Source organism: Pongo pygmaeus, chromosome X, assembly GCF_028885625.2.
Source record: "Pongo pygmaeus isolate AG05252 chromosome X, NHGRI_mPonPyg2-v2.0_pri, whole genome shotgun sequence".
NCBI lineage: Eukaryota > Metazoa > Chordata > Mammalia > Primates > Hominidae > Pongo > Pongo pygmaeus.
In genome coordinates, this window is record NC_072396.2 from 159186476 (window position 1) to 159201062 (window position 14587).

At 48.8% G+C, this 14587-nt stretch overlaps 1 protein-coding gene across 2 annotated transcripts in view; it reads left to right on the forward strand.

Moving 5' to 3' along the window:
• Window positions 1-335: 335 nt before the first annotated feature.
• The window catches only part of TKTL1 (transketolase like 1), a 34510-nt gene continuing 20258 nt past the window's right edge, over window positions 336-14587 (forward strand). The window contains exons 1-3 of one of the 2 annotated variants that reach the window (XM_054471530.1): window positions 336-645; window positions 9884-10001; window positions 13916-14013. In XM_054471530.1, the coding sequence (XP_054327505.1) occupies window positions 512-645; window positions 9884-10001; window positions 13916-14013 (350 nt within the window). In that variant the 5' untranslated portion in view covers window positions 336-511. The remainder of the gene's footprint in view (window positions 646-9883; window positions 10002-13915; window positions 14014-14587) is intronic. The other variant, XM_054471531.1, reaches the window with a different exon arrangement.

The window sequence follows — 14587 nt, forward strand, 5'->3', positions numbered from 1 at the left end:
GACCATTTATCTCAAAACAAAAAATTACGCCACAGTAGCTCCCCCCCTCCCTTTACGGTTGCAGCTGCACGTCCCACGTGCAGCACCACCCCCTGACACGTGCAGCACCACCCCCTGACACGTGCAGCACCACCCCCTGACACGTGCAGCACCACCCCCTGACACGTGCAGCACCACACAGCTAGTGCCGGAACTTTTTGCGCACAGAAAGAAGACCCTGCACCCGCGCGGAAGTAGCCCTTTTGAGATTGCAAGAGAGAAGATGAGAATGGGACTATTTTCAATAACTTTGCACATGCAAGTCACAAACATTCCAGATCCCTTGAATTGCTTGCGGAGGAAGTGGCAGGCGGAGGGAGTGGCACGCGGAGGGAGCGGCACGCGGAATGCGGCACGCGGAGGGAGCTGTACCGACATCACATAAATGCGCTGGGCAGCTCGCAGGCGCCATTGATTCTTCAGACGCCGGCGAGATCGGAGTGGGTCTTCAGGCACCGAAGGGATTGAACTAATGGCGGATGCTGAGGCGAGCGCTGAGTTGCCGGAGGAGGCCAGACCCGACAGGGGCACCTTGCAGGTGCTGCGAGATATGGCCGGCCGCTTGCGAATCCATTCCATCAGAGCCACATGCTCCACGAGCTCCGGGTAAGTTCTCCTCATTGAAGTCTGGGTCGTGCAGGGCCACAGGCCCGGTGGCTTCAGGCCTGGTGGCCATGAGGCTGTGTGGTGAAGGGAGAGCCTTCAGAGGCACAATGGGCTGTGTCGTAGACGCCCTGTCTTGGGCTGTTGGGTTTTGGTCAAGCACCCTAGATGGCAGTGAGGCACTATTCCCGCCAGCCCAAGGGTCGGTCGGTTGGTCTGTCGGCCGCGGGCTCTGGAGGTCGCCAAGATCCCCAGTTGGGAGACAAGGATCCAGACTGGACTGAGGTGGTGGGGGGATGTCGCTGGGATCAGATTGGGATAGCTGTGGTTTTCATTTTAGCAGGGAGCAGGGCTTCCCGGGTAAGCAGTTGTACTGGATCCCCGAGGGTGAATGAGCGACCCTAACCCAGGATGTGAGGGTAAAGAGCAATTAAAATTCCAGCCTGGGCAACATGGCGAAAACCCGTCTCTTACCAAAAAATAAAAATAAAAAATGAGTCGGGCATGGGGGCACACACCTGCACTCCCAGCTATTCGGGAGGCTGAGGCGGGAGGTTTGCTTGTGCTGTTGGGTTTGCTGGTATGCAGTTGATGGTTTTTGCATCAGTTTGAGGGATATTGGTCTCTAGTTGTATTGTAGTATTTGGTTTTGGTATCGAAGTGTAATGCTGGCTTCATAGGATGTTTCAAAGTGTTCCATCTTAAATTTTTTGGAGTAGCTGGGTGTAGTGGCTGCCACCTGTAATCCCAGGCACTTTGGGAGGCCCAGGCAGACGGATCGTGTGAGCCTAGAAACTAATTCGAGATCAGCCTGGGCAAGATGGCGAGCCTCTGTACAAAATGTTACAAAAATTAGCTGGGCGTGGTGGCACGTGTCTGTAGTCCCAGCTACGTGGGAGGCTGAGAGGCTCAGGTTACAGTGAACTGAGATTGCGCCACCGCACTCCAGCGTGGGCAAGAGCGAGACCGTGCCTCAAAAAAAAAAAAGTTAAACCTAGCTGAGGGCGGTGGCTCACGCCTGCAGTCTCGGTACGTGGGGCCTGAGGCGGGAGGATCGCTTGAGCCCAGGAGTTCGCATTCAGCTAGGCAAACAGTGAGACCCTGTCTCTGAAAAACAAAAACAACAACAAAAAAAACAAATTAAAGTAAAAGAAACCGGCAGTTAAGTACGAATTGGAACAAAAATGAGCTGTTGGATTTGCTAGTATGAGGTTGATGGTTTTTGGATCAGTATAAGGGATATTGGTCTACAGTTTTTTTTTGTTTTTTTGTTTTGAGGCGGAGTATCACTCTCGCCTCGGCTGGAGTGCAGTAGCACGATCTCGGCTCTCTGCAAGCTCCGCCTCCTGGGTTCACGCCATTCTCCTGCCTCAGCTTCCCAAGTAGCTGGTACTACAGGCGCCCGCCACCACACCCGGCTAAGTTTTTGTATTTTTAGTAGAGACCGGGTTTCACCCGGTTCGCCAGGATGGTCTCGATCTCCCGACCTCGTGATCCGCCCGCCTCGGCCTCCCAAAGTGCTGGGATTACAGGCGTGAGCCACCGCGCCTGCCCTGGTCTATAGTTTTATTGTAGTATTTGCTTTTGGTATCAAAAGTGTAATGTTGGCTTCATAGGATGAGTTTCAAAGTGTTCCACCCTAAATTTTTTGGAGAGGTCGGGCGTGGTGGCTCCCGCCTGTAATCCCAGCACTTTGGGAGGCCAAAGCAGGCGGATCGTGTGAGCCTAGAAAGTTCGAGATCAGCCTGGGCAAGATGGCAATCCCCTGTGCAGAATTACAAAATTACAAAAATTAGCTGGGCGTAGTGGCACGTGCCTGTAGTCCCAGCTACACGGGGGACAGAGTTTGCAGTGAACTGAGATTGTGCCACTACAGCCTGGGCAACAGAGGAAGCAAGACCTTGTAGAGAAATAAAAATTTTTTTTGAGGAGTCTGAAAAAGATTGTTGTTAATTTTTCTTTGGTAATTACTACCAAACGTTTAATGAGGCTTTTATTTATTGGGCGTTTTTTTATTACTGCTTTAGTCTCCTTACTAGTTAGTTGTAGGTCTATTCAGATTTTCTTGTCCTGATTGTCTTGTGAGGCTTTCTGTTTCTAGGAATTTATCCATTTCTTGTAGATTAGTCCATTTGTTGGCATGCAGTTATTCATAGTACACTATCACTCTTTTTATTTCTGTAGAAGCGGTATTAATGACTCCACTTTAACTTGATTATACTTTTTTTTTTTGAGGCAGGGTCTTGCTCTTTCACCCAGGCTGGAGTGCAGTGGTGCAATCATAGTTCACTGCAGCCTCGAACTCTCCTGGGCTCAAGCGGCTCTCCTTCCTCTCAGCCTCTTGAGTAGCTGGAACTACAGGTGCACACCACCATGCCCTGCCCATCTATTAATAGCTAGTTTTGTTGACCTTTTATAAAGAACCAGCTTTGGCTAGGGGAGTTGGCTCACGCCTGTAACCTCAGCACTTTAGGAGGCCGAGGCAGCTGAATCACTTGAGCTCAAGAGTTCAGGACAAGCCTGGGCAACATGGGGAAACCCCGTCTCTGCCAAAAATACAACAAATTAGCTAGACATGGCGAGCACCTATAGTCTCAGCTACTTGGAAGGCTGAGGCGGAAGGATTGCTTGAGGCTGCAGTGAACCATGTTTGTGCCCTACACTCCAGCCTGGGTGACAAAGTGAGACCCTGTCTCAAAAAGAAAAAAATAATGGTTTCATTAATTTTTTTCTATTTTGTTAGTCTCTTTTATTTGTGCTTTGATCTTTTTTATTTCCTTTCTCCTGCTAGCTTTGGGTTTAGTCCTTAAGTTTTAAAGTTAGGTTGTTGATTTGAAGGGTTATTTATTTATTATTATTTTTTGAGACAGAGTTTTGCTGTGTCGCCCAGGCTAGAGATGAGGTTTCTCCTTGTTGGCCAGGTTGGTCTCAGACCCCTGGCCTCAAGTGATCTGCCCGCTTCAGCTCCCAAAGTGCTGGGATTACAGGTGTGAGCCACCACACCCGGCCAGATTTGAGGGGTTTTAAAAAATGTGTTTACAGCTAGAAATGTCCCACTTGGCACTGCATTTGCTACATCACATAGGTTTTGGTATTTTGTGCTTCTGTTTTCATTTGTCTCTAAGGGATTTTTCATTTTCTTTTTTTTTTTTTTTTTTTTTTTTGAGACGGAGTTTTGCTTTTGTTGCCCAGGCTGGAGTGCAATGGCACAATCTAGGCTTACCACAACCTCCGCCTCCCAGGTTCAAGCAATTCTCCTGCCTCAGCCTCCCGAGTAGCTGGGATTACACGCATGCGCCTCCACGCCCAGCTAATTTTGTATTTTTAGTAGAGACGGGGTTTCTCCATGTTGGTCAGGCTGGTCTCAAACTCCCGACCTCAGGTGATCCGCCCACCTCGGCCTCCCAAAGTGCTGGGATTACAGGCATGAGCCACCGCACTCAGCCTCTCATTTTCTTTTTTTAATTTTAGTAGTTTTAGGGGTATAAGTTGTTTTTGCTTATGTGATTAAATTCTATATTGGTGAATTCTGAGATTTCAATATACCCATCACCCAAGCAGTGTACATTGTCCCCAGTATGTAGTCTTTTATCCCTCACCTCCTTCCTACTCTCCCCCTTCACTCTCCTCCCCAAAGTCCATTATATCACTCCAAAACTTAGCTCCACTTACAAGTGAAAACATACAGTATTTGGTTTTCTATTCCTGAGTTACTTCGCTTAAAATAATGATCTCCAGCTCCAACGAAGTTGCTGCAAAATACGTTGTTTTTTATGGCTGAGCAGTATTCCATGTTGTATATACACCACATTCTTTATGCACTCATTGGTTGATGGACACTTAGGTTGGTTCCTTATGTTTGCAATTGTGAATTGTGCTGCCTGCAAACGTGTGTGCATATACCTTTTTCATATAATGACTTTTTTCCTTTGGGTAGATAGCCAGTAGTGGAATTTCTGCATTGAATGGTAGATAGGTGGTAGATCTACTACTTTTAGTGTTTTTGTTTGTTTGTTTGTTTGTTTTTTGTCTTGAGATGGAGTCTTGCTCTGTCGCCCAGGCTGGAGTGCAGTGGCGCAATCTTTGCTCACTGCAACCTCTGCTGTCCGGGTTCAAGCGATTCTCCTGCCTTAGCCTCCCGAGTAACTGGGACTACAGGCACACGCCACCACTCCCAGCTAATTTTTGTATTTTTAGTAGAGACGGGGTTTCACCATGTTGGCCAGGCTGATCTCGGTCTCTTGACCTCGTGATCCGCCCGCCTCGGCCTCCCAAAGTGCTGGGATTACAGGCATGAGCCACTGGGCCCAGCCCGATGGTGTATTTTGATGGGAATTGCATTGAATCTGTAGATTGCTTTGGGCAGTATGGCCGTTTTCACAGTATTGATTCTTCTTATCCACGAGCATGAGATATTTTTGTGTCATCTGTGATGTCTTTCAGTAGTGTTTTGTAGTTTTTCTTGTAGCTATCCTTCATCTCCTTGGTTAAGTATATTCCTAGGGTGGGTTTCATTTGTTGTTGTTTTTGTTGTTTACAGCTGTTGTAAAAGGGATCGAGTTCTTGATTTGATTCTCAAGCTTGGTCGTCGTTGGTGTAGTGCTACTGATTTGTGTGCATTTATTTTGTAACCTGAGACTACTGAATTTATTCATCAGATCTAAGAGTCTTTTGGATGAGTCTTTAGGATTTTGTTTGTGTTTGTTTGTTTTTGATGGAGTTTCTGTTACCCAGGCTGGAGTGCAGTGGCATGATCTCGGCTCGCTGCAACCTCCACCTTCCAGGTTCAAGCGATTCTCCTGCCTTACCCGAGTAGCTGGGACTACAGGTGTGTGCCACCGCACCCAGCTAATTTTTGTATTTTTGGTAGAGACAAGGTTTCACCAGACCATGGCCAGGCTGGTCTTGAACTGCTAACCTCAGGTGATCCACCCATCTCGGTCTCCCAAAGTGCTGGAATTACAGACGTGAGCCAACCGCGCCTGGCCTAGGGTTTTCTAGCTGTATGATCGTATCATCAGTGTTACAGCACTAGTTTGACTTCCTTTTCTCCAATTTGGATGCCCTTTATTTCGCCATTGCTCTTTGGTTATGTAGGAGTGTGTTGCTTAATTTTCACAAATTTGTGAATTTTCCAGTTTTCATCTATTATTGATTTCTAACCTCATCCCATTGTGGTTAGAGAAAATACTTAGTACAATATGTTTTTTTAAATTTTGTTGGCCAGGCGCGGTAGCTCATGCCTGTAATCCCAGCACTTCGGGAGGCTGAGGTGGGGTGGATCGCCTGAGGTCAGGAGTTTGAGACCAGCTTGGCCAACATGGTGAAACCCTGTCTCTACTAAAAATGCAAAAATTAGCCGGGCGTGGTGGTACACCTCTGTAATCCCAGATACTTGGGAGGCCGAGGCAGGAGAATCGCTTGAACCCGGAAGGCGGAGGTTGCAGTGAGCCGAGATAGTGCCACTGTACTCCAGCCTGGGCGACAGAGTGAGATTGTGTCTCAAAAAATAAATAAATAAAATAAATCTTGCTCCAGAGCCTGGGCTAGATAGTAAAAGGACAGTGTGGATGCAGTTAAGAACCATATATGTCTGAATTTTTTGTACATGTTCATTTTGTTCCCTTCACCTTCAAAATTAGTAACAGATGGCTGCATTTTCTCAAGGGATCTGTGTGGCTTTTAAATCTAAATCATCCACTTAGAGGACATTTGCAAAGCAAGAGGTTTTAGTCCCCATTTTCTTTCTTTTTTCTTTTTTTTTTTTTTTTTAATAGAGACGGGGGTTTCTCCATGTTGGGTCAGGCTGGTCTCGAACTCCGGACCTCAGGTGATCCGCCCGCCTCGGCTTCCCAAGATGCTGGGATTACAGGCATGAGCCACCGTGCCCGGCCTAAGTCCCCATTGTCTTTTTTCTTTCTTTTTTTTTTAATGAGACAATTATTTATTTTAGGCAGATATTCAACTTAAAAATCATTCAGCGTGGGCACTCCTGAAACTGTCGGGATCATGTTCGTTTCCTCGCTGTTTGCCGGCTATTGGCATTTGTGTCATCACACACAGTCCGATGAGGTGACAACAGACTAGCATATCTCACTTCTATCGTAGGTTTCCATTCACTCTCGGGTTCTCAGTCGCCCTGTGTTTCCTCAGTGATACTCCAGACTTTCCAGATGTTCTGGTTGACCCATTCATTTTTCTTTTTTTTTTTTTTTTTTTTTTTTTTTTTTGCAAAACAAAGCAAAAAGCAAGAAGAGAACTTTACATTTTGTCTAATAGTCATAAGAAATTTTCCCTGTAGAGAATGTCATCTAAGTCAAAAGAAGGGTTGAATAGGGGCACCCAAATGAGTTATCACTTAGGGCTGTTATAAGAAATGCCAAGATTGGGTGGCTTAAACAGCAGACATTCGTCTCTCACTGTCTGGAGGCTGCAAATCCAAGATCAAGGTGCTAGCATGGTCAGTTCTGGCGAGGACCTGCTTCTGGGCTCAAGAGCACTACCTTCCCCCCATATCCTCACATGGTGGGTCTCCAGCCTCTTCTCATAAAGGCGCTAATCCCATTCATGAGGGCTCCACTCTCACAGTGTAATCACCTCCCAAAGGCCCCACCTCCAAATACTGTCACACTGGCATTAGGATTTCAGCATAGGAATTCGGGGGGGGGGGGGCACATTCAGTCCATGGCCTCCCGTACCTGTGAATGTGATCTTATTTGGAAATAGGGTTTTGTAGATGAAATTAAGTTAAGGATCTTGAGATAAGATCATTCTGGACTTAGGGTGGATCCTAAATCCAGTGACTAGTGTCCTTATAAGAGAAAGAAGTGGGAGATTGGAGACACAGACACCGTGGAGAAATGCAGGAGAAGAGGTCCTGTGAAGGCAGAGAGGCAGGGACTGGAGTGACCCAGCTGCAAGACGAAGAACGCCTGGGGCCAGCAGTAGCTGAAGAGGCAAGGGTGAGGGGGATCCTCCCCTAGGACCTAGGGGGAGAGCGTGGCCCTGCTGCCACCTGGATTTTGGATTTCTGTTTCGAGCCATCACGTTTGTGGCAACTCATCCTGGCAGCCTTAGGAAACTAATGTGTTAACCCATTGCATCAGCGCACAAAATAACACCCCAACTCGTTTCCTGGGCCAGCCTCCTACCTTGCCTCCTACTTATTAGACCCTACCTCTCATTCCCCATTTTTAAAATTTTTTTGTATTTATTTATTTATTTATTTACTTATTTATTTTGAGGCAGGGTTTCACTCTGTTGCTCAGCCTAGAGGTGCAGTGGCGTGATCATGGCTCACTACAGCCTTGACTCCTGGGCTTAAGCAACCCTCCCACCTCAGCTTCCCAAGTAGCTTGAACTACAGGTGCATGCCACCCTGCCCAGCTAATTTTTTTTTTTTGTAAAGACGAGGTTTCACCATGTTGCCCATGCTGGTCTCAAACTCCTGGGCTCAAGCAATCCTCCTGCATCAGCCTCCAGAAGAGCCGGGATTACAGGTGTGAGCCCCCACGCCTGGCCTCTCCCTCCTTTTTATCATTCCCTCTCCCCTCGCCTTCGTTGGCTTTCCCCTCACACCTCCTGCGTTTGGCCCCCTTCCATTTTCTTTCTGCTTCTCTTTCCCAACTTCCCCCTCATCATGCCAGGGGGACTCCTGGGCTCCGTGCCACCCCCCTGGAAGTCCCCCATAATGAAGCAGGATTTATGCCTCACACTTCACCGTGGGAGAGCAGAAACCTCTCATTTGAAGCAAAAGGCACTGAAAATAAGGAAATAGTTATGCATTTGTCACTACCGAGTCCTAGCTGGTTTCCACCCTACCCCCCGCCCCCCACCCCCCACCATCTTCTTGCTCGTTCAGGTCATCGTGTCCTCTGATACCCAGTAATTTCCATCATTTTCTACATGCATTTCTGTTGGTCTTCTGAGAATTGTGATTTTCCAAAGTAGAAAGGGCACATCGTCTTTCCGGAGCCTGGAAGGTGCAGGCACTGATGCGTTGGGGGAGACCACAGTGGGACAAGGACGGGGTGGGAGTGTGTCACCCCCCTTTCTACCGACCCTCAGCAGCGGGGAGTGAGCAAAGGAGATAGAATCTGGGAGGAAGAAGAGATTTCCAATTACTTCCTTCCCGGTCCCTTCTCCACTGAAGCCTGTTACTCCTCTGCTGCCGGGGCCTCTTGAGTTTTCTCTCACTGAGCCAGGAAAGAGCTTAGTGAATAAAGAACAAGGTGTCCTAGCAATGCAGGGAAGATGTCCAGGACAGTGAGTGTGAACGAGTGGTCCTGGAGAATGTGCACACCAGCCCTGCAGGAGAATGTCCACTCCAGCCCTGCAGCCTGATGGGCTCTGCCATCACCCCCCAAAACCATTCATCAGTCACCTTCGACAATTGCATGTGCAAAAGCCCTATTTTTGTGTCCTTTGAAGCTTTTTTATCGGGCTGGGTGCGTGGCTCATGCCTGTAATCCCAGCACCTTGGGAGGCCGAGGCGGGAGAATCACTTGAGCCCAGGAGGTCGAGGGTGCAAATGAGCTATGATCATGCCACTGCATTCCAGCCTGGGTGACAGAGTGACCCCTTCACGGGTCCCCATTAAGAAAATAGGGGAGGGACAGTCCCTTAATATGAGCTGGGCCTAACATCTTTTTTTACTTACAGTTGGGGCAGAGCTCCAGGGAATTGGTTTTGTCCCCTGCTGTCTTGTCCCCTCCCCCTTTTTAATTAATTGGGGCCTGGCTGGACTCACATGCAGGCCGCTTTCTAAGAGCAGCAGTTACTTTGGCAGCGTTCAGAAAGGGCCTCAGTTACTCTACCATGACAAATTTCTCAGTCTGTCACCATTCACTTTCTAAAAGAAATTCATTGTGGAAGGTAGAATGGGATCTTCATGGCATTTCTGATTCACAATGCTCCTGAAAGTTCCTCGGCATGTGGAAAGGCCACAGATGAATTTAAGCATGTGAAAGAATGCTCATGTCAGAGGCATGAAGGAAACTTGCCCCGAGTCCACAGTGCTCTGCTGTTAGGAGCTGGCCTCGCTGTGCGCAGGGGGAGGGGTGGTGAGCTTACTGGGCTTTAAAGCACCCTTCCAACCTGTGAGCCCTGCATTCCTTACCCTTGGTTGGATTCTTCCCGGGCTGGGAGAAATGACTGCTTCTATGAGGAGACCATGTGCCAAGGTCGTGTGCTAGGAAGTCAGTTGCTGTGAGAAATGACCTGTGTCATGTCTGTCTTTCAGCCATCCTACATCTTGTAGCAGTTCTGCTGAGATCATGTCTGTGCTGTTCTTCTACATCATGAGGTACAAGCAGTCAGATCCAGAGAATCCGGGCAATGACCGATTTGTCCTCGCAAAGGTATGCCAGTGGGGAGCCCAGGGCTGCTGTGACGCCTGCTGGTTAAGCCCAGTTTGAACAGCCACCATGTGCGAACAAGGCCTGAAATGGGCCTCGTTTATTATTTTGGTTCTTCTTTCTTTGCATCTTAAAGCTCTAGTGTTCTAGTGAGGGCCACTTGGAGCCCTGTGATGGCATGGTAGGAAGGGTGGCTTGGGAGAGCTGACTGTCCTTCCTTTCTTTTGGTCATACCCTGCCTCGCCCCACTTACCACGAAAGCTTCCCCCATGGCAGGGTTATGCTCCTCCCACCCTCTGTGCTGCCTGAGCAGAGGCAGGCAGTCTCAGTGAATCCCACTCAACTGAGTCTGGGGGAACTTGAGTGTAACTGGGAGGGACATCCCACTCCTGTCAGTCAGCTTCCTCTTCTATGTTTCTGCAGATCTGACCTGAAACTGATGGGGCACTTCTCACGAGATTGGGCAAAATACTAGCCACTTCATGATGTATCATGGCGGATAGGAAAGAAAAAGAACCTTAAAAACAAGGTCAATTTGAGAATGTGTCGCTGGTTTGATGCCATCTCAAAGTACACTGTGTTCTGAAGCAAATTAAAACCTGGCTAGGGGCCGGGTGCAGTGGCTCACGCCTATATTCCCAGCACTTTGGGAGACTGAGGTGGGCTGATCACTGGAGGCCAGGAGTTCGAGACCAGCCTGGTCCGCATATCAAAACTCTGCCTCTACTTAAAAAAAAAAAAAAAAAAAAAATTAGCTAGTCATGGTAGCACATGCCTCTAATCCCAGCTTTTCAGGAGGCTGAGGCACAAGAATTGTTTGAAGCTGGGAGGCAGAGGTTACGGTGAGCCGAGATCGTGCCACTGCACTCCAGCCTGGGTGATAAAGCGAGACTCCATCTCAAAAGAAAAAAAAAAAGAAAAATCTGGCTGGGTAGTGTGTCCAAATAGAAATGCCAGATTAGCACAGTGGGAAGTAAAGACAAAAACTGGGCATAGCTGAAGTGCCTAAAGGTCGTAATTGTGACCCTTGTCTTGGTGTCTGAATCATAATGTCAAATGGTTTGGCAAAAAATAAATAGAATTTACATGTGTGCACGCATGTGTGGAGAGAGAGATGAAGTAAATGCCTTCCATTGCTTTCAGTTGGTTATTGGAGGTAAGCAGTATACAGGAAGGAATTCGTTGTGCTAGTCTTTAAACATGTCTATAAACTTGAACATTTTTTACGTCTTTTTTTTGTTCTTTTTTGGGGAGATAGAGTCTCGCTCTTGCCCAGGCTTGAGTGCAGTGACTCGGTCAGCTCAATGCACCCCTGACCTCCTGGCCTCAAGCGATCTTCCCATTTCAGCCTCTTGAGTAGATGGGATTACAGGCATGCGCCACCACGACCGGCTAATTTTTGTATTTTTTGTAGAGACATGGTCTCACTATGTTGCCCAGGCTGGCCTCAAACTCCTGGGCCCAAGCACCCACTTCTGCCTCCCAAAGTGCTGGGATTACAGGCAACAAGCCACCGCTTCCAGCCCCCTTTACAATGAAAATTGAAAAAAAATAGATACATAAATGCAATATGGGTGTTTAGATTTCTGGTTTAAAATAAGGAAAGGCCGGGTACAGTGGCTCACACCAGTGCTTTGGGGGACTTCAGCAGGAGGATCTCTTGAGACTGGCCTGGGCAACATAGCAAGATCCCAGTCTCTACAAAAAATATGAAAATTAGCTGGGCGTGGTGGTGCATGCCTGCAGCTACTCAGGAGGCTAAGGTGGGAGGATGACTTGAGCCTGGGAGATAGAGCAAGACCCTGTCTCAAAAAAAAAAAAAAAAAGTCTAGGCTGTCATATAACAGCTGCTATCAGAGCCATTGGCCTTAGGGGATGAAGAGGCTTTCAATCGGGCAGCAGCACACCAGGCACTGTTCGGCTGCCAGAATTTGTGTGTTCATCAGATTTAGCTGGCCGATGAAATTGGAACAAAAGAGAAAACACATGAAGCGTAGTCCATTGTGGTTTGCCTGGGAACGGGGTAAACAGCCATACTCCAGGCAGAGCAGATCTTTATTCTAGCCTTTCACCTCCCTGAATCGTCTGCCCCACAGCATAAGGGTTCTTGAGAAAGACAACACCCATGTGGGAGCACTTCTGCCATAACAGGCATCATACTGATGCCTCACCATTTTCTCAATCTATTCTCACTTTATCCTTGACCTCCTGTCACCTAAGGGGGCTCTGGTCTCCGTTGCACCCATAAAGTCTTTGAGATGGGCCCACTGGCCTCACGCTTCGCAGCCAGAGGGAAGCAGAGTTGGTCTGACTGCTGAGCCCAGGCTCGGTCCATTATGTTATAGGACTTCCAAGGGCATGCAGGGCGACTGGGAGCCAGAGCTTGTTACGTGAGTGTGGTGGGTGCCATAGGGAGGGAGATGGGGCTAGAGGCATAGTCAAGAGAGACTTGAGTTGAGTGGGACAGTTCTGCTGGGCTGGAAATGCAGAACCAAAAGGGAGTCTCTGGTGGGCACAAAGCATGCAGAGAATTCCGGGGAAGGTCAAGAGCACCCAGGGAGTAGCAGAGGGTAGGAAGCAAGAAGCAGGAGATCTGAGAATCGTAAATACCATCCATCCATCTACAGTAGTGATGACCCCGCTCATCTCTGCTCGAATGGCACTGACGTTTGAGCAGAGGAGGGTGACAGGCAGGTAACAAACTTTTAAGTCAATAGATGGAGTGTCAGGTGGGGCCAAGCACCTGGAATCAAGTAAAAGTGGAGGAGGTAGGAGGCACTGGTTGAAAAAGAGTGGTCCAGAAAGACCTCAGTGCTGATGCTCGGGCAGGGATTTGGAAGAGGCAGGAGAGTGAGCTGTGCCCACATCCAGGCACAAGCACTCCAGTAGTGGGTGCCATGAGTGCTAAGGCCCTGAGGCAGGTGTATGCCCACTGTGTTCAAGGAGCAGCAAGGAGGCCAGGGTGCCGGAGCAGTGGGAGGGAGAAATGGAGGTGATGGGGGCTGGGGTGGGCAGACAGGTGCAAAAAGTTGAGCTCTACTTGGTGGGAGGTCGGAAGACCTTAGAAAGTTAACAGAGATGTGATCAGTCAACTTCAGTTTTAACAGGCTCCCCCTTGTGGCTAGATTGAGAATGGCTGTGGGGGAGGCTGGGAGGCCACTGCAGTGACAGAGGCAAGGGATGTTTAAGACCAGGTCGAAACGGTGGCTGCAGAAGCTGTTAGGTACATTCAGTATGCTTGCAAGCTGGGCCTCTCCAGTCAGTGCAGCCCACAGAGGGCCAGAGAATTCTGCTTGGGATAGTGATGACCCTGTGCCTGCAAACAGGATGTTGGGGGTGAGGTAAATGCTAGTAGAAAGGGATTCATTTCTAGCATGGGCACTTCTAGATGACCACTTGTAAGATGTCAGTTGACCTGAGTTTTATAAACCAGGGAACCGGAGTATTCTGTTTCTGGTTTCTGTGTTAAGAATCCGCATCTTCCATAGGATTGAACATGTGATCTGTGCATGACAGGGAAAGGCTATGGGAAAATGGCAAGAATCATACTTTACGTTTTCTGCTTTGTACTTAGGCTCCCCATCTCTATTCCCAAAGCTCCAGCCACCCTTGCCATACTGTATGGATTACCTATGACTCCCCGGGCAGGGACAGTGGATGTCTTCGTCACCTTAGTCACCTGAGTTTCCAGCCCAGGCTGAGCCCGGGCTTGACCCATTTTCCACTTGTAACGTTGATTGGAAGCTTGGGGTGCATATGGGTGTGGTGAAGAGGAATTCACCCAGCAGGGCGGGAGGGGCTGTTTGGATGGGACGCTGCTACACAGCTGACAGGAGCAGCCTGCACTCAGTGCGTGAGTCCACCTGATACCATGTCCTGCAGCTGCGTCTGGGCTCACTGGGTCCCTTCTCTTACAGAGACTGTCGTTTGTTGATGTGGCAACAGGATGGCTTGGACAAGGACTGGGAGTTGCATGTGGAATGGCATATACTGGCAAGTACTTCGACAGGGCCAGGTGAGGTTCTTCCCCAGAAGCCATTTAACTGCCCGGCCTCCCCTTCCTAGAGTCTCGGGGGGCAGCCACCTATCTCCGTGAGGTGGAGAGCCCTGAAGGGCCAGTCCCCATCACATCCCGTGGTGACCCCTCTGGAAGGCCTTCCCGGTGCCTTCTACCCGCCTTGGGCGGCTGCCCCACTTCCTCTCCCACAGGTCTGTTGAAAGGTTTCAGCTGCTGTTGCCTTTCGGTTCTTATCCTAGGGTTGATAGCTTTTTTAAAACTTCCAGCACTTTAGTGGGGTCTGGGATGTGTGGTTTGTTTTTGAGACTGAGTCTCACTCTGTGGCCAGGCTGGAGTGCAGTGGCACGATCTCGGCTCACTGCAACCTCTGCCTCCCGGTTTCAAGTGATTCTCCTGCCTCAGCCTCCTGAGTAGCTGGGATTACAGGCATGCGCCACCATGCCCAGCTAATTTTTGTATTTTTAGTAGAGATGGGGTTTCGCCATGTTGGCCAGTCTGGTTTCAAACTCCTAAACTCAGGTGATCCACCTGCCTTGGCCTCCCAAAGTGCTGGGATTACAGGCGTGAGCAC